The sequence below is a fragment of the Salmo salar genome, chromosome ssa16 (genome assembly GCF_905237065.1).
Source record: "Salmo salar chromosome ssa16, Ssal_v3.1, whole genome shotgun sequence".
In the NCBI taxonomy this organism is placed as follows: domain Eukaryota; kingdom Metazoa; phylum Chordata; class Actinopteri; order Salmoniformes; family Salmonidae; genus Salmo; species Salmo salar.
In genome coordinates, this window is record NC_059457.1 from 67,311,030 (window position 1) to 67,330,628 (window position 19,599).

The window sequence follows — 19,599 nt, forward strand, 5'->3', positions numbered from 1 at the left end:
CAGTTGGCGTTGAATCATATATTTGGTTTCAACAAATGTACTTTTTTTATTTAGAACCTAACAAATGTGTAACTTGTTGAAGCAATTTTTTACATTACAGGCCACATAGGCACCAATACTGTCGGCAGTTTTATGGATGATTAGGCCTACAGTTTACATCTCACACGTGGGCTATATTATAGGCCCATAGCCAACCTAGACATATTAAGTCGCCTATGGACCACAGCCACAGCTACGTAGCAACTCAGAACACTGGATGTATTTAGTTAAATATTCATATTTATTCGATGTTTAGAATAGTTTAAAAACAAATTGTATGCAGAACATCTCACATGGGTCGGGCCCACTGTCCTCCATATTTTGTCCTGTAGCGCTCCCTCCGTCTTATCCTCATCCATCCAGCCCTGCACTTTTCCCTAGAATGGTATGCCCCGGCATGAGCCTATTGAGCCTGCTGACGCGATATGTCTCCTCTGTACACCCTGGACGCTCATATGATTTTTGTCGGCACTCTGCAAAGCCTCGAATGTGGATTGGACGAAGATGTAGGATACATCTCTAAAATGTTGCTATACAAATATAGTATATGTTATATCATGTAGACTAGTCACTGTATTTGTTTGAATTAGGCTACAGTTGTTATGTCTGCCTGGCTACGTTGGATTAACCGGAGTAGCTAGAATCATCGGTCGCGCCCTTGTGGGGCTTTGACTGTCTATCCTATTCATTGGGAGTGAGTAACACAATGAGGGATGCTGAAGGAGTCGTTTTTGGACAAGATGCGGACAGAATGGTCGGGGCAGTACTTCGTAGGATGCTGAGGCTTTTCGATGGTGAGTTGCCGCAGACGGGTCGACTCTTCATTTGTTCATCATAGGAACCATTCGAATGGACATTCCATGCCGCGGGCATCCCAGGCCGAACCGCTTTCCACTGGCCTAACTACTCAACGGCTGCGATTACAATTGGTTCGCTATGGTTCGGTCGCTAATGTCAAACGAAAGTTGTTTTTGCATTATTTGATCCTACGGAATGATTGTTTACGTCTAATTAATTAGGTCAGACCTCTACAAGTCCGACGGTACTATAGCATCAATTCCACCATCATTTAATTTCTGCATTGTCCATGATGTCCACAAAGCACAAGTGTGCAAAGATTCCATTCCAGTCAATGGTGCTTCTATCACGGGGTCATTGGCAGTTACATTACAAAACAAATGTGGTGTAGACGCTTTGGGTAGTCAACCTAGCGTAATCTATTATAAAGCGCAGACCAGGGAAATGCCACCGCCGTACATCCAGTCTAAATAGATAGGTAGGCTAAGCCTGTGTGAGTGACTGACTGGGTTTCAGCCCAGGTCGTCTGCGCACCTCTGCTGTGGAATAGCCCACTGAGCGAAAGCCTAGGCTATTAGCTCAGGGAAACTAAGTCTTTAGGTCTCACTGGTGTGTCGTGGAAAGAAAGCGTCCAGTTGTCACTGAGTCACAGGGTAAACACATTGAAGATAATACTACCTGCTCTGTCGCCTAACAGACAGGATATCACTGTATGGCTGTCTGTGTATTATTATTCTAGTGAGGCAGTCAATCTGTCAACCCCACAGCCTTCATGCCGTGAGGGTTTCCTTAGCCTGTTGGTGGTGCACACTGGTTTGACTGATCCTAGAGGGGAAAACAAACAGACAGCATCTTGAGCCTTGTTGACAACAATCTGGCGTCTGTGTCTCTCTCGTTTCATATCTCTCGCTCTTTCTTCCGATCTCTCTATCTCTCTCCATATTTCTCATGTTTTGTGTAGATTCTCTCCTAGTGTAAACATCTGCCTTCCAGAGAAATCGCAGGCTATGATAACACATGGACATGTTTTCTTTCTCACGCACACTGAAAGTGTGTGTGTGTGTGTGTGTGTGTGTGCGCGTGCATGCGTACGTGTTTGTCAGCGGTGGCGATAAAGCTGCACGTTGCCCATTGATTTCCACGGCAGCAGTGGAACAGCCGTGCCCAGACACTGATCCAATTGGAAAGCTGAACCACCCAGGTTCCACTTCATTATCCTGACCTCTGACCTGTCCTGTTCCAACCCCTTCTCAGAACAGGCCAGGCAGCGCCAGTCAATGTCAATGGACCTACATAGGAACAACCGCTGTGGCTGAGTGACCATCTAATTAGCGCTGTCTATCTGTCCTCATCGTGACCCTTTATTGGCATCCTAACTGTCACGTGTTGTCATATCGACCAATGGAAGCATTGTTCTTTTAACAGCAAAAACAAGTCCAATTGAATGGATTTATTCCATTCATTAATCACTGTGTTGATTGAATTGCATGATAGCTCCATCGATGAGGGAGTTCATGAAGACGATTGATTCATGACAGAGGTCGTTGCTGTGTTGCTATTTGACAGTGCTAGTTTAGAGGTCAGGGGTCATATGAGTGTGCAGCCTGAACTAAGGAACTGAAAAGCAAAAGTCCTTCCTAGACATGCACACAAACAGGAATGTGGTATCGCTTATCAGACAGGTGTTTTGTTTTACATTCTGAAATCCTCCTTTGTGTGACCTTTTTGTACACAGATTTATGGAGATTAAGGAATTCGTTTTAATTATGGAGATGAGCGTAGCTATGATGCTCTAATACCATGTCCTGATGAGCTGCTGAGATATTTTTTAGATTATGTTGCGTTAAATGAAATAACTTAATTCGGAGAGAGAGAGAGATATCTTTATTGCCTTACTGTGTGTGGTCGAATGATGGCTAAGTGTCAGGCTGCCAGTAGTTTAAGTGCACGACTTCCTCTCATTCCCTTCCCATCATCGCCTCTGAATTCGAGGAACAAATCACCCAGTCATTCATTTCAAATCATTACGCAGCAAAGATACAAGGAGAGGAAACATTGGAGAGTATAGCGGGAGGAGGATGGGGCGAGGGGAATCGTTACGCAGCAAAGAGACAAGGAGAGGAAACATTGGAGAGTATAGCGGGAGGAGGATGGGGCGAGGGGAATCGTTACGCAGCAAAGAGACAAGGAGAGGAAACATTGGAGAGTATAGCAGGAGGAGGATGGGGCGAGGGGAATCGTTACGCAGCAAAGAGACAAGGAGAGGAAACATTGGAGAGTATAGCAGGAGGAGGATGGGGCGAGGGGAATCGTTACGCAGCAAAGAGACAAGGAGAGGAAACATTGGAGAGTATAGCGGGAGGAGGATGGGGCGAGGGGAATCGTTACGCAGCAAAGAGACAAGGAGAGGAAACATTGGAGAGTATAGCAGGAGGAGGATGGGGCGAGGGGAATCGTTACGCAGCAAAGAGACAAGGAGAGGAAACATTGGAGAGTATAGCAGGAGGAGGATGGGGCGAGGGGAATCGTTACGCAGCAAAGAGACAAGGAGAGGAAACATTGGAGAGTATAGCGGGAGGAGGATGGGGCGAGGGGAATCGTTACGCAGCAAAGAGACAAGGAGAGGAAACATTGGAGAGTATAGCAGGAGGAGGATGGGGCGAGGGGAATCGTTACGCAGCAAAGAGACAAGGAGAGGAAACATTGGAGAGTATAGCGGGAGGAGGATGGGGCGAGGGGAATCGTTACGCAGCAAAGAGACAAGGAGAGGAAACATTGGAGAGTATAGCGGGAGGAGGATGGGGCGAGGGGAATCGTTACGCAGCAAAGAGACAAGGAGAGGAAACATTGGAGAGTATAGCGGGAGGAGGATGGGGCGAGGGGAATCGTTACGCAGCAAAGAGACAAGGAGAGGAAACATTGGAGAGTATAGCAGGAGGAGGATGGGGCGAGGGGAATCGTTACGCAGCAAAGAGACAAGGAGAGGAAACATTGGAGAGTATAGCAGGAGGAGGATGGGGCGAGGGGAATCGTTACGCAGCAAAGAGACAAGGAGAGGAAACATTGGAGAGTATAGCGGGAGGAGGATGGGGCGAGGGGAATCGTTACGCAGCAAAGAGACAAGGAGAGGAAACATTGGAGAGTATAGCGGGAGGAGGATGGGGCGAGGGGAATCGTTACGCAGCAAAGAGACAAGGAGAGGAAACATTGGAGAGTATAGCGGGAGGAGGATGGGGCGAGGGGAATCGTTACGCAGCAAAGAGACAAGGAGAGGAAACATTGGAGAGTATAGCGGGAGGAGGATGGGGCGAGGGGAATCATTACGCAGCAAAGATACAGTTCCTGAATGGTCGAGAGCGGGAGGTCTTTGGATTTTAGCGAACTCCTTCCTCGGGGTGCACAGGGAGAGAGAGCGTGTAGGGGTGCAGTGAGGGGAAGTGTTGTGAACACCGAGGGGCCTATACTGCAGGAGCATCATGAAGACGGTGTGGAGACGGAGCCTTTGTTGGTCAACTGTCCCAGTGACGTAACAATGACAACGCTAGGTAAAGACTAATAACAGCGTCCACACTCAAAAGGAGCGGGGGGACATGGAGGGAGAAGAGTAGAGGGAATGTGGAGAAATGATAGAGTTGGGGAATGGGATGTACACGAATGAAGGAATGATAGCAGAAGACGCACTATAAAAGTTGTGGGATACAGACAGAGGTGGAGAGAGTGAATAAGGGAAAGGGAGGTGAATTGAGGAGAGGTGAAGCGTGTATGCACGAGGGGTGTGAATGAGATGGGATTGTAATAGCATTAATCCAGCCCTCTGCTGTCCTTCCCCCAGGCTACAGATAGCAGGTCTCAATCACATTATCTGTCTACGTTCAGAACAACACACACACACACACACACACACACACACACACACACACACACACACACACACACACACACACACACACACCAGATCAGACTGACACAGACTGGGACTAACTGAATCATAAGTATGAAGGGCATAAACAGTAATACGCTGGATTTAGTTTTACAACTGCCTAAGGTCTAGCCCTTGTTTCTGGACCTCAATCATTTGTCCTAGGGAATAAATGAATAAATACAGGTGAATCGATTCAATTAGAAGAGTCAGTAGAGAGAGAGACTCTTATATGTGAATAATAAACCACTGCAAGTCACCTCTAGGTCCACACACAGAAGGAATTCAACTCCCTTAGATTCCCACTAGACTGCCTTGGTCTCTTGAGAGATGTGTTAAGTGGTCTGTTCAGTTCATTAACGACTTCAAAGGAACTCCATTCCAGAGAGAGTGTGTGAGCTGCAGCCTCCGCAGTCTGCTGGGGAAAACAATTGGTAGCATTCATGGCCATGTCCGCTGACACACAAAGCTCTCATAGATAAACCCATCGTTCTCTATCTGCCCCCGGATCCACCCCACCATCACCACCAACCCCTTTTATGGGCAGAATGAAGAGATTTCTAGTCCATCCAGTCTGATGGGCTAGCTGACCCATTGATGAGCGCCAATTGGGTTTACGTGACAGTTGCTGTCACTATGCCATTATCTGCTATGCCAGGCAGGATTTACTGAAGTAGAATCATTTTTATTTTGCCCATTATGTGCCACCTTTGGGCCACCGACAGTCTAACTAGGTGATCCCCAGGCCAGACATCCTTGTCTAACCCAGGTCCACACCGCTCTGCCTGGGCCTCCACGGAGAAGCTCTGCCTGGTCCTAGTATCACAACCAGAGCCAGAGGACAAATAAATAGGCCAACGATGAGCCTGAAGCGGCCAAGTCTAACACCCTGTCTCCTTTCTCTGGTAGGATTTGACATTTTAGTTGAAACACATCTACCGCCCCCTCAAGTGTTTCTCAGTGTCCCTATGGTGCCCCAGCACAGCAGCCTGGCTCTTACGGGACTGTGTGTGGGGGAAACACATGAGACTGTCTCTCACAGTGCCCTCTCTATGGTGTTGACATACACACCAATGATCTTTCTTGCCACCACAGCTGTCCTAGTTACCACGGCGGCGCAGCCTGTCACGTTTCCACAGCGACCACAGTCAGTCAGACATCAGTGATGGATATTGATCGACATGTGCGGGCAGCTTTAGAGGTTGAACTGAACAGCTATATTGATTGATAACTGTCACTGTTATCGCCGCTAAACCCTTGCGTCCATTCCACAAGTTTTTACAGCTCTTCATCGGAAAGTGGCTCTGATAGGAAGTGTGTGATCTAAATCTGTGACCAGTCTGTCACTCACCTCACGGAATTCTATCAGTAGTTCATTGGCCTTCCTTCAGTTACTTCATACTCGTCGCCAATCCCACTGGCTCCAGGTCACCTACAAGAAAGACCCTGCGAGGTAAAGTCCCTCCTTATCTCAGCTCACTGGTCACCATAGCAGCACCCACCTGTAGCACGCGCTCCAGCAGGTATATCTCTCTGGTCACCCCCAAAGCCAATTCCTCCTTCGGCCGCCTCTCCTTCCAGTTCTCTGCTGCCAATGGCTGGAACGAACTACAAAAATCTCTAAAACTGGAAACACTTATCTCCCTCACTAGCTTTAAGCACCAGCTGTCAGAGCAGCTTACAGATTACTGCACCTGTACATAGCCCATCTATAATTTAGCCCAAACAACTACCTCTTCCCCTACTGTATTTATTTATTTTGCTCCTTTGCACCCCATTATTTCTATTTCTACTTTGCACTTTCTTCCACTGCAAATCTACCATTCCAGTGTTTTACTTGCTATATTGTATTTACTTCACCACCATGTCCTTTTTTGCCTTTACCTCCCTTATCTCACCTCATTTGCTCACATTGTACATAGACTTATTTTTCTACTATATTATTGACTGTATGTTTGTTTTACTCCATGTGTAACTGTGTTGTTGTATGTGTTGCACTGCTTTGCTTTATCTTGGCCAGGTCGCAGTTGTAAATGAGAACTTGTTCTCAACTAGCCTACCTGGTTAAATAAAGGTGAAATAAATAAATAAATATGTGGGCATCGTACATTCATCCTAGCCTGGCTGGTCCCAGATCTGTTTGTGCTCTTGCCAACTCCTTTGGTGTCATTGTCAAGCCAAACACGTTTGGCATAACAATTCCATAAGGAGTTGGCAAGTGAGCAGAAACAGATCTGGGACCAGCCAGGCTACATTGATCTCAAAACGTTCTACATAACCTCGTGGCTGCTGCACTAGGTTGTTTCTTTTGATTATGCCCTTAATTCAATTGGGGAGAGAACAAGAGATAAGACCGGCGAACCCAAAGATATCTGTAGCTACCAATAGGGGAAGGGAGACGGGCGAGACCGAGGAGACGAGAGAAAGAGAGAATGGAATGATGCAATCTTACTTGATCAGACTACTGATTATGAAGTTGATGAAGGAGGAGATCAGAAGCAAAAAAGGAAAGCGACCGGCAACACAGCCACCATTTTGTATCTGTGGGATTGGACATAAAAATATAATTACACCCGATGGAATAAATAGAACGTGAAAGTGTATATTTCCTGAAGAAAATGTGTGCGCTTGCTTCATTGTAATTTTTTGAAAAGCACACTAATTGTTCTCCTATCTCCAAAACAGTGAGAGAACATCTGGGCGACCCTATGAAGACATTCAGTAGCAGCGACAGACCAGAAGCCCACAGCAGCAATAACAGTGAGAAATCATCTGATGAAGTCGATAAAAGACATTTAGTAGCAGCGACAGACTAAAGCCCACAGCAGCAACAACACAGTAACACAGTAACATAGTGAGTAATCCATTATGAAGGGGTTATGTAAGCAAACACTGGGGAATGGGGAGCCCATTGGTAGATCTGGCCTATCTTTCTTTTTCTTGTTCTCCTTTTTCACTCTTATTCACCCTTTCTTTTCTTTCTTCTGTGTGTTCTCAGGTCTCATCCATGTAATTCACTTCCTGCTCTCACCCCATGTTCTTTGTCAACATGTCCCTTTGAGATTGGGAAACGCTACAAAGAGTGTATGCGGGGTCGTACATATGAGAGTTATGCTATATGGCTCCCGAGTGGCGCAGCGGTCCAAGGCACTGCATCTCAGTGCAACAGTCCCCGGTTCGAATCCAGGCTGTATCACATCCGGCTGTGATTGCGAGTCCCATAGGGCTGCGCACAATTGGCCCAGCGTCGTCCGGGTTTGGCCGGGGGTAGGCCGTCATTGTAAATAAGAATTTGTTCTTTACTGATTCGCCTAGTTAAATAAAGGTTAAATATGGTTGGTATTGGAAGCCAAGCCTGTGCTGGATATCACACGTGTCACAGCTATTGCTGTTGCCCACTCACTACAGTGGGATGATCATACACGGTGACATGTCCACTGGTGTTCTTCTCACGACACTGTGTAATTGTGAGAAAGAGACTGGCATCTGTAGTGACACATTTGTTTGTATTGACAAGAACACTGAGATGACTAAATAGGTTAGTGCAATCTGCTAATGGAGTAATGGAGGCAGCCACTCTCACACACACGCACATATTCCCCCCCCACACCAAGGTACATACTGTCCTTAAACATATATCAAAATGTGTCTGTGGAGCCGTAGGAGGATGAGTATTATATTATGTCTGCGTACCAAATTACACTCTATTCTCTATTTAGTGCACTGGGCTCAGGTCAAAAGTAGTGCAGTATATTGGGAGTAGAGTGCCATTTGGGATGCAGCTGATGTCCTGCTGCTTGTGTGTGTGTGGAGACTGGAGCGAGTCCAGTTCCTGTACGGTGGGGTTGTGGGTAGTCACCAGTCAGCATGGTTACATCTTTGGTTACATCACCTCCAGACTGCACTGCCAGGCTGTAGCACGACAACAGCTTTGCAGGAAGAGGAGGAGGCTTGGGTGGGCTGTGCGGGGGAAGGAGGGGGGATCTGGACTGTGTGTGTGTGTCAGCGTATCGCCAGTCATTCACTGGGCTACTTATTTGGTACACGCTTTGGCTAGGCGTCAGTCACGATGACTGTGGCGCAGACGCAGAAACATAGTCACCCACATACACCATTCGGTACTGATCATTGTTGCGTCTAAATGAGACTGACGGAAGACTTTGTTAGAATTCTCACCCACATTGTTAGTCAGAGCCTCTTCTTGAAGGCTTTGATGACATTTATACAGAAGCACTGACATTTCCATCCTAAACATACAGTCACGTCACTGTGGTGCCACACATCAATCAATCAAATGTATTTATAAAGCCCCTTTTTACATCAGCCGATGTCACAAAGTGCTGTACAGAAACCCAGCCTAAAACCCCAAACAGCAAGCAATGCAGGTGTAGAAGCAGCTAAGAGCAACTCTCTCAGAGAGTACTGGAGAGATTGGTCCTGGTCGTGAATGAGGCTTATGAGCATTGCAGACACACACACACACACACACACACACACACACACATTCATCTCCATGTTGCTAAGAGCTGAGGCGCTCAGCAAGATGATCTGGGGCTGACTAAAGCCATGGCTTCCTGTCCCTCCTAGCCCCTCTCTTTCCCCTCTCTTCCCCACCCCACTAGAATCAATCAGAAATGGCAGGGCTATTGTACTGAGAGATACCACCCCTTTCACTGTCATCCCTCTGTACAGACACAGACACACACATATGTATATATATATATATATACAGTACCAGTCAAAAGTTTGGACACCTACTCATTCCAGGGTTTTTCTTTATTTTTACTATTTTCTACATTGCAGAATAATAGTGAGGACCTCAAAACTATGAAATAACACATATGGAATCATGTAGTGACCAAAAAAGTGTTAAACAAATGTAAATATATTTTAGATTGTTCAAAGTAGCCACCCTTTGCCTTGATGACAACTTTGTACACTCTTGGCATTCTGTCAACCAGCTTCACCTGGAATGCTTTTCCAACCATCTTGAAGGAGTTCCCACATATGCTGAGCACTTGTTGGCTGCTTTTCCTTCACTCTGCGGTCCAACTCATCCCAAACCATCTCAATTGGGTTGAGGTCGGGTGATTGTGGAGGCCAGGTCGTTTGATACAGCACTCCATCACTCTCCTTCTTGGTCAAATAGCCCTTACACAGCCTGGAGGTGTGTTGGGTCATTGTGCTGTTGAAAAACAAATGATAGTCCCACAAACCAGATGGGATGGTGTATCGCTGCAGAATGCTGTGTCTATGCTGGTTAAGTGTGCCTTGAATTCTAAATAAATCACGGACAGTGTCACCAGCAAAGCACCATCACACCTCCTCCTCCATGCTTCACGGTGGGAACTACACGTGCAGAGATCATCCATTCACCTACTCTGTGTCTCACAAAAACACGGCGGTTGGAACCAAAAATCTACATTTGGACTCATCAGACCAAAGGACAGATTTCCACTGGTCTAATGTCCATTGCTCATGTTTCTTTGCCCAAGCAAGTCTCTTCTTCTTATTGGTGTCCTTTAGTAGTGGTGTTTTTGCAGCAATTCAACCATGAAGGCCTAATTCACGCAGTCTCCTCTGAACAGTTGATGTTGAGATGTCTGTTACTTGACCCTTGAAGAATTTATTTGGGCTGCAACTTCTGAGGCTGGTAACTCTAATGAACGTATCCTCTGCAGCAGAGGTAACTCTGGGTCTTCCTTTCCTGTGGCGGTCCTCATGAGAGCCAGTTTCATCATAGCGCTTGGTGGTTTTTGCGACTGTATACGTGGTTTTTGCGTCAGAATTCTGTATACCACCCCTACTTTGTCACAACACAACTGATTGGCTCAAACACATTAAGAAGGAAAGAAATTCCACAAATTAACTTTCAAAAAAGGCACACCTGTTAATTGAAATTCATTCCAGGTGACTACCTCATGAAGCTGGTTGAGAGAATGCCAAGAGTGTGTAAAGCTGTCATCAAGCCAAAGGGTGGCTGGAATCTAAAATCTGAAATGTGTTTTGATTTGTTTAACACTTTTTTGGTTACTACATGATTCCATGTGTGTTATTTCATAGTTTGTCTTCACTATTATTCTACAATGTAAAAATAAAGTAAAACCCTGGAATGAGTAGAGAGAGAGAGAGCACAAACCCTCAGTCTGGAGGTGATTATAGCCTGAGCACAAACCCTCATACCGGCTTTCCATGCCAATAAAGCCCTTTGAATTGAATTGAACTGAATTGAGAGAGAGAGAGGGAGCAGGTTTGACCAGAGGAGAGGTGCAGCTGGGTGTGTGTGTGATATATATATTACACACACACACACACACACACACCTCCCTCTGGTTAAACCTGCTCTCTCTCAATTCAGTTCAATACAATTTATGAAAACTAAAATGAGCTTTTTGGTCTTAATTTAAGATGAGGGTTAGCAGTGTGGTTAAGGTTAGGATTGGGTTTAAAATCAGATTTCATAACTTTGTGGCTTTGCCAAGCTAGTGACCACTCTGCAGAGCTGCCTCCAGAACAACATTCATGATGAAAAATGCTGCAGAAAGTAGTGGCATAGGAGTAACAAATGTATCAAAACGTATATATTGTGCCTTATGAAAATTCATTTGTGAGTAGAAGTGGGAGTCAGGTACAGTATAATGTTGTCAACATGTCGTTTTCCTATGACAAGGTTGACCTGTAAAGCCCACAGTCCATTCAGTGAGGTCTCTAATTTGTCCACACCAGCAGACACCACATAAAGGGGGTTCACAGCAGCTATATTAATGCTGTCTGTTAACATATGGCTGAGAAGATTTGAGCATCTGTCAGATGAGATGTCAGCAAGTACAGCTGTCTGCCCCACTGGCTGAGGGGAAGTCATAGACAGTACAACACACACACACACACACACACACACACACACAGGCCCGTTGGGGATTAACACAGGCTGGACTAGAACATGATGCTGCTGGGCAGTGGACAGATTCCACCCATCTCACAGGATAGGCTGCTACACTTCACAGCACCTACAGTGTATATATACCATGGTTTTATCCACACCACATTGCCCTCTATCATATGATATTCTTAGATCCTGAGTTTGCCCTGAACCTGTGACCTTACCAGGAAAAAAACCCAGTTACTAGAATGATTCTGCTCTAAAAAAGATATGTGGAAAGCGATTCAATGAGTGTGTTTGCAGTTTCCACCCTGTCCAGATAATCACCAGTGTATAGACACTCCATATGGAGCTTAAATGGCTGGGCCTAAATTTAGGATCTAACACTATTCCACACCAGCCTCTAGTTTTAGCATCGGCTTAAAGCCGATTTGATTAATAAAGTTCAAACAAAGTCCATGGTTAGCACGTGCCTTGGTTCGAATTAATCAAATGTGGTCTAAAGATGGAATGGTCGTTTGTAGAAAAATAATTAAGAGGAATTGTTATGATCTTCCCTGTGCTAAGTAGACTAAATATGTAGTTTAAAATGTATCGGGCTGAAAGCTAAGGTTTCTCATTATCAGTGAAACAATTGCTGCCTACCTGTGTTGATTTCGACCATAGCTAGGCATATAGCCTAGGCAGGCTACGGCTGGATAACTTGAGGTACTCGGATTTCAAGAGAGAATACTGTTATGTAGAAAGAACGAGACTTATCTAGTTCTTTATAAACGGCTCGGGTTTCCAAGCTACAACTCTCCCCACGTTCGTGAGCTAGCATACGCTACGTAGTGTATGTGAATTGACGCTCGCTACTCTCGCACACCAATTTCACGCCGTTGACGGACATCTCCCCGTGTGATTCGGGGCTCACACTGTCACATGGCACTCTAGTCTTTTGTCACAACTAGATGAATGTGAGGCAAAAGAATCCAGCAAGGCCACGATGTGTGTGTTCTGTATCTTGAGTCATTGTTTACATCTGACATGAGGGGGGGGCTTGTCAAAGGGAGAGAGCTGAAAGGCTGTGAACAAGTAGACAGGAGAGGACGGAGAGATACTAACCAACAGAGAGGAACAAGCCAGACAGGCACTGATTGGCTCTCTGACTGTTGCTATGGTGGTTTAGGCAGTTCTCCCATTGGTCAGACAAGCAACTTGGACAAGGACATGCTCTGAATCCAAACATCCTCCTGTCGTCATGACAATAGACAGGAAGTAGGAATTTGTTATTGTGGAAGAATGCCAAGCTGTTTTCAACTGAACTGTGGTTTTCAACAGATGATCTCTTGTGAACATAGAAACTCTCTATTCTAACCCTGGATCTGCTTCTAGAACAGCTTAGTGGCGTTCCATTCCGCTCTCGGGTGTTCAGCAGAGATGGAGTAATCCACACGGAAAGATGATTATTATTATAACATGTTTGGATGAGAGGAGAGCGGCTAGGGGCTAGATGTGACTTATGGGTTTGGAAGGATTTAGTCAGCGTCAGAAGACAGCGGGATCCTATTCTCCTTGTCCACTTCCGTCTGAAATAGCAACCCTACTAGACATGTTTCTTAATGTAATAACGTAATAGCTAATCATGTCGTCTACACCTACTGCATACATAGAGTCCTGTCCAATCCTGTTTCAGCGCAGTACATGTTGGCGTAGTGCAAAAGAGAAGGCCTCCAACCCAATTCTATTTTTAATCCATACCTCAGGGAGGATTTCATAAATCCAAGTTGATACTGTAGAGTCAGCCAGGGATCCATTGATGTTTCACTAGGTTCTCTCCCAGAGCTCTCCCTTACTCCTCCTATTCCATCTTTAGAGGACGGTAGACACGGTATCCCACAGAGACCTATTGCAGCTTCAGTTCATTCATATCAATGTGTTTACTCTGCCTCAGACAACCTCTCCCTTCAGGTGGATGGTACATCACTTCAGACACACAGCTTCATGCTGGGCCATTGATCAGGCCTGACACTGGCACTGAGCCATATAGAGCACACACACACACACACACCTGGCTTTCTGGTTGATGCATATGCAGAGGCCTTGGTAAATGCTGACATGCTAATACTGTCTACCCAAGCAGCATCTTCACCTCTATGATGTTTAATGGTGTGAAACCTGTTTGCAGTAACCCCATAGCTGTCAGAGCCACACCTTCTGGGAGAGAAATAATGAAACCTGCCATGGGAAAGGGAGAGAGAAGGAGACGGAAGGGGAGAGAAAGTTGAGGAAAGAAAGGAAGGAGAGAGAGAGAGAGAGACGCAAGGGGGGGAGGGGTGAAGTTTAGGTGAGGGTGAGCGATAACGAGGTGTCGGGGAGGTGAAGTGATGTATGCTGGGAACAATATGGAGCTCATGAATATCTCACCAGCTCCAGTGAGAGTCAGACTAGCTCGCTAACACACACTGGGCTCCTTATGTAACCCAACATCTGACCCAGAAACCTCCTCGCACAGAAGGCTGGAAAGACAGAGAGACGGGGAGAGAGAGAGAGAACAAAGGAGGAAGAATGGGAATGAGGGGAACGAGGTCGTTGGGTGTGAGCTTTAATGAAGCACATGTCGGTGTCTTTGTGTGGGAGTGAGTCAGTCACTGTTCAAATAGAAGAACATGCGTGTAGAGCAATACGACTGTGTCTCTGATGTTTGTTCCACTGTGTTGAGAGATGATATTCATACTTAAATGCCTGATCCAAACACGAGGGAGCCTGTCCTCTGTAACTCTTGATCACTGCTCTACTTAACACCTGTGTGTGTGTGTGTGTGGAGGTTTTTGCAACAACTATAGTAAATGCATACATGTCTAACGTTGTCCTTCTCTCGCTGTCACTCTCTTTCGCTCTATCTCTCGATCTCGCTCTCGCTCTCTTTCTCTCTCTCTCTCTCTACAGGTGTATTCTTGTGGATGGGAAATGCTCCCTAATCTTCCCTGCCCTACTCCTCCCTCTCCTGAAAACCCCAATCCCTCCATCTCTCGTTCTCACTTTCTCCATCACTCCATCACTCTGTGGTCGCCATGACGTCCACGCTGCAAACCCTGGGGCTCAAGCTGGCCCCGCCCCCTCAGGACCTAAACCCTGAGCGGTTGGACGGCTGCGAGGAGACGGGCCGGCGCTACAAAGTGGTTCCCTCCGTCGTGTGCTCCATGTGTTGCCTCTTCGGCATCATCTACTGCTTCTTCGGTGAGCAAAAGGGATTCTTTGTAGCGGTAGTATGGTCATAGTTCCTTCCTCCTTGGAAACACTAAGGGTTGTTTCACTAGTCTCAATGGTAATGTTCATCTGTCACTGCTGCAGAACCTCTCTGACACTATGGTAAACAGGGATTACAAATGAAGCGCAAGTGATGATATTATGTAAGCAACACTGGGCTAATATTCTGGAGAATTTAGCCGCTCCGGGGCTATGCATAGGGTAATCATCTCCGCTCTCTCGCTCTCTCTCTCTTTCTCTCTCTCCCCCATCTCTCTCTTTCTCTCTCTCTCAGATAAAAATGTGTCTCCCGCTTTCCCAATCCAATTTAATTGAGTAAAACTATTGACTTGGTACATGTATGTACATTGCCAAGGTAAACATATGACAGAGATGGTCAAACAAGACAATCTCAAGACCGCAGAATTAAATGGAACACAATATGGTGGATCTCTATGCTCAAGACAGAACTCCCTGTCTCTCTCTCTCCTCAGGGTACCGTTGTTTCAAGGCGGTGATGTTCCTGACGGGCCTGATGTTCGGCTCCATCGTCATCTTCATGTTGTGCTATAAGGAGCGCGTCCTGGACACCCAGCTCAGTGTTGAGGCCTCTGTGGGCATCGGCCTGGGCATCGGCACCCTCTGTGGCCTGGTCACCATGCTGGTTCGCTCCGTGGGTCTCTTCATGGTGGGTCTCCTCCTGGGCCTCTTGGTGGCTGTGGCTACCCTGGTGGGCATGGAAGAGCTGTCGAACAGCCCCCCGAGGTCGGTCTGGGTCCCCCTGGGGGTGCTGCTCGGCCTGGGCATGCTGTTCGCCGTTCTCACCCTCCAATGGCAGCGTTTCTTCACCACCGTGTCCACGGCCGTGTTCGGGGCGGCGGTGATCACCGTGGCGCTGGACTACTTTGTGGAGCTGTTTGCCCTGGTGCTGTACCTGTATGAGAGGGTGAAAGCGGCGCCCAGAGGGAGACCCGTCTGCTGGATCACCTGGGTGGTGCTGGGGGTGTGGCCTGCTCTGACGCTCCTGGGGGTGCTAATACAGTGGAAGGTGACAGCAGAGGGATACTCCCACACCAAGGGTGAGTCTGAGATCTGGGGCTGGAAAGGTTACACTGATGTCAATGCTAAAGGTTGTGGACTTTTTATTTTGAGAGTGACAGAGCTATTTATTAGAGAGAGAGAGGTGCTTGAAAGGAAAAGGGGATACCTAGTCAGTTGTCCAACTGAATAAAATTCAACTGAAATGTGTCTTCCGCATTTAACCCAACCCCTCTGAATCAGAGAGGTGCGGGAGGCTGCCTTAATCAACATCCACGTCTTCGGCGCCCGGGGAACAGTGGGTTCCCCGGGCAGAACGTCAGATTTTGAACTTGTCACCTTGGGGATTCAATCCAGCAACCTTCCGGGTTAATGGCCCAACGCTCTAACCACTAGGCTACCTGCCGCCCAAATGTAAGCAAAGATGAGAATAAGAGTGAGAAACAAAGAGAAAAAGAGAGGGAGGGGGAGAGACAAAGAGCAGGTAGCTTAAGGGGAAGAGAGAGAGAGAGAGAGAGAGTGAAGCAGATTATTGCTGGGTGAACTCCCTGGCTGCCAGATGGTGCCTGGCTCTGCTTGTCTAGTCTAAATAAAAAGATGAACACAATCAGAACACAATCATGTGGAGCAGGGCAACTGTCAAAGGGCGTGTTGGGTCGTTCTTGTCCGTGTTTTAAAACATCTGTTGCCTAGCTGCACGGTGGCATTGCGTGTGTATGTGTGTTTTTGACTGTGTGTACAGTATGTGTGTGTAATACCTGATCTCCGTCTTCCGTCTCCCTCTCTCAGTGATAATCAGTCGTCAGCAGCGGCGGGTCCAGCTGATGCGTATCCGTCAAAAGGAGGAGCGGAGGGACCGCAGCAGGAAGAGGAAGAATAAGCAACAGAGAGACTCCACCCACAGCTCTCACCCTCCCAAACCCCTGCACCCCGAGCCCGCCTATCGCAGGAAACCCAACCCTATACGACGCTTTGACGGGGACGTCCTATCGCCTGTGAGTGTACAAGTGTTCTCTCTCTCTCTCTCTCTCTTTCTCTGTCCATTCTCCTCATCTCTTCTTACTCAGTGTCTTATCAGCATTCATCACATTTTTTTTCTCTCTCTTTTCCTCTCTTGCTCCCCTCTCTCTCACTTTATCCTTCATCACTGTTCTAACATGCAATATTAATCTCTCTGTCTCTCTCTCTCTCTCTCTCTCTCTCTCTCTCTCTCTCTCTCTCTCTCTACAGAGTTACATCCAGAGTTTCCGGGACAGGCAGGTGGAGGCTAGGCCGTATCCTGGAGGGGGCAGACTGATGGGGGGAGGAGGGGCTCACACCAATGTGGATGTGGACTATGACTGTGGGTCCACCACGCCCCTCACTGCGGCTGCAGGCCCCTTACTTCGAGTCTGAACACTCCCCTTACCACTGGTCCGACCACACCCCCCAAAACCTGTACAGCAGTATGAATCTGGCAGCCACATCACACCCCCAAAAGGTGTGACCACACCCCCGTAGGCCTGTATTGCAGTTTAGGTCTGACTGACCACTCCCCCACCACAATGCTGGAGCCAATCAGAGTATGTGAATAGCAAAGGCCTGAACGCCTTTTTCTGTTTCACTCGCACACCAGCCACATGCATGAAAATACTGTACACACATCCACAAACACTGCAGTGGAACTGGATCTGGTGAAAAGAGAAAGAAACACAGGGGCCTCTAACCGTTACCCGGGGCTTCTCTCTCTCCAGCCGGTCTCCATCAGGACACAGTTTAAAGAAGCATGGCTCAGGTTTCAAACGAGGCATCGTTTTACCATGGACACCGGATTACAATCCTCTCTCTTCAGGATTTTAAAAAGATTTTAAAGTGTGTCTACCACTTGGCAGTCTTAATTCTTCAAATCATTCTCTGTCGTCAACAGGCAGTTCCTTTGTACTGCATTTCTACGGTTCCATCCTTCTATGGAGTTGGGACCTTCTGATGAGAACTGACTAGTAATAAATACTCCTGCTCTGTGCCATTCCAGCCCAACAACAGGTCACCTCCTGGGAAGGAGGAGAATATGTGTCTTTTAAGATGAAGCATTATGCATTCTTGGTGCTGGACGATATCCTTCTTTGGAAAGCAGTTTGAACTCCCCCTTCTTTAACTGAAGTTGGGAGATCCGGTGGATTTATGGGTGCCTTGTGATTGCCCTTACTTGGACTGTACCATTCAGCGGTGGGATAGGGGTTACTGGCAGTGGTCACTGACTGAGAGATGTGAGAGACTATATGATAACATGATATATTATTATAGTGACAGACAACAAAGTTGTTGCGATAGGAATGAGGGTAGGCCTATGTCTAGCAGAAGAACAACAGTGAACCAATCAGGGAGCAAGCAAGGAAACAGTGGATGGCGATTGGTCTAACCTGCCCGGGGCTCTACCAAAAGGAACACTACAGGAAGTCAGTACGGGGTCAATAAAGAGTTCAAAACAGAAAGGGGTCAGAATAAAAGATCAACCAATACAACGACAGTATTGACCACTCCCCATCCACTCTACAGAGAGGACCATTCAGGTCACAGGCCTAACAAAGAACCCCTACATAATGTGCATTGGTGTTTTGAATATGGGTCATAACATTCTGTCTATAGTGTATCAGTAAATTACATGACGTCTATGGTTTATTATTGTCTTTGACTCAGACTGTGAAAGGGACTGTGATAATATAATACCGGCTTGATGTTATTATTATTATTATTAGGATTGCCCCATTGGGCTGTGGGTCAGGACAGGGTATAAGAATCAAAGTTCCTTTCCCAGAATCTTCCAGGGGAAACCTACCTGGCTGCATGACTCAGTGGTTCCTTCCTGTTCCTGTCCCCCTCTCTTATCTGTCTCCTGTGGCATTGTCCTTCTCACCTCACCAGACAATGGTTCCTATCCCCTCTAGCCTGATCGCCCCACATCTAACAACCACGTGAATAGTTCGTAACACTTCTCATGAATGGCTTCTTAATAATGCATTATAAGCACATGTATAATGCCTTATGAGCTATGTATAATGCACTTTAATGCATAGAGATTAAATTGATATTCATGAGCACTTACTATGCGCTTATTATACATTATGAAGAGCGTATTCATAGGAAGTGTTAGCAAATTAGCCTGAGTGCCAGTCTTGTTTAAGCCATCATGTCAACACCTTGCCACTCAATGTCATGTCAAACATGCTTAGCATGACAATGAGTGACAAGGAGTTGGCATGGTAGCACAAGCAGATCTGGGACCAGGCTGTTACAGAGATGGCGGTACAGCACAAACAGTAGAGATGTGTAACTCCCCACTGTCTCCCTCCGGTGTGCATTCTTCTGACCTTCTGTCTTGTACATAAACAAAACTGTTACTGTACTTTTATCTTTCCCTTGTATTTCTTGCTTAATTTGATTGTTTTAGTTTTTCTCATGGATTTATTTTAGGATACTTGATTTTATTTATATGAAATAATGTGTCCTTTCTGAAGTACTGTATGTATATTTATTTATCAGGTCATTTATTGACATTATATTATTGCCATCTTTTGACTTCAGGAGTGCAGCCTCATAAATGTAGGCCGGTGATATTCCATGCCTCTTATTAAAAGTATAATTATGAATACTGTTATTATTATTATTAAAGCATGTGTTTTTATGGGCCTATATATGATAAACAAAGTGATTCTAC

The 19,599-nt window shown here is 46.4% G+C and overlaps 2 protein-coding genes across 3 annotated transcripts; both read left to right on the forward strand.

Annotated features, from left to right (window-relative positions):
* Positions 1-439: 439 nt before the first annotated feature.
* Positions 440-19,598, forward strand: LOC106574242 (transmembrane protein 198-B). 2 transcript variants are annotated; one of them, XM_014149972.2, is made up of 6 exons: positions 440-833; positions 7,442-7,610; positions 14,568-14,858; positions 15,362-15,946; positions 16,695-16,900; positions 17,136-19,598. In XM_014149972.2, exons 3-6 carry the CDS (start codon positions 14,693-14,695, stop codon positions 17,298-17,300), a joined length of 1,122 nt encoding a protein of 373 aa, XP_014005447.1. In that variant the 5' UTR covers positions 440-833; positions 7,442-7,610; positions 14,568-14,692; the 3' UTR covers positions 17,301-19,598. The 2 variants fall into 2 exon arrangements, with proteins under 2 accessions (XP_014005447.1, XP_045553571.1); XM_045697615.1 differs by lacking the exon at positions 7,442-7,610.
* On the forward strand, positions 2,750-4,215 carry LOC123727719 (glycine-rich cell wall structural protein 1.8-like). The gene is made up of 2 exons (XM_045696702.1): positions 2,750-2,771; positions 2,870-4,215. Exons 1-2 carry the CDS (start codon positions 2,750-2,752, stop codon positions 4,213-4,215), a joined length of 1,368 nt encoding a protein of 455 aa, XP_045552658.1.
* Position 19,599: the final 1 nt, after the last annotated feature.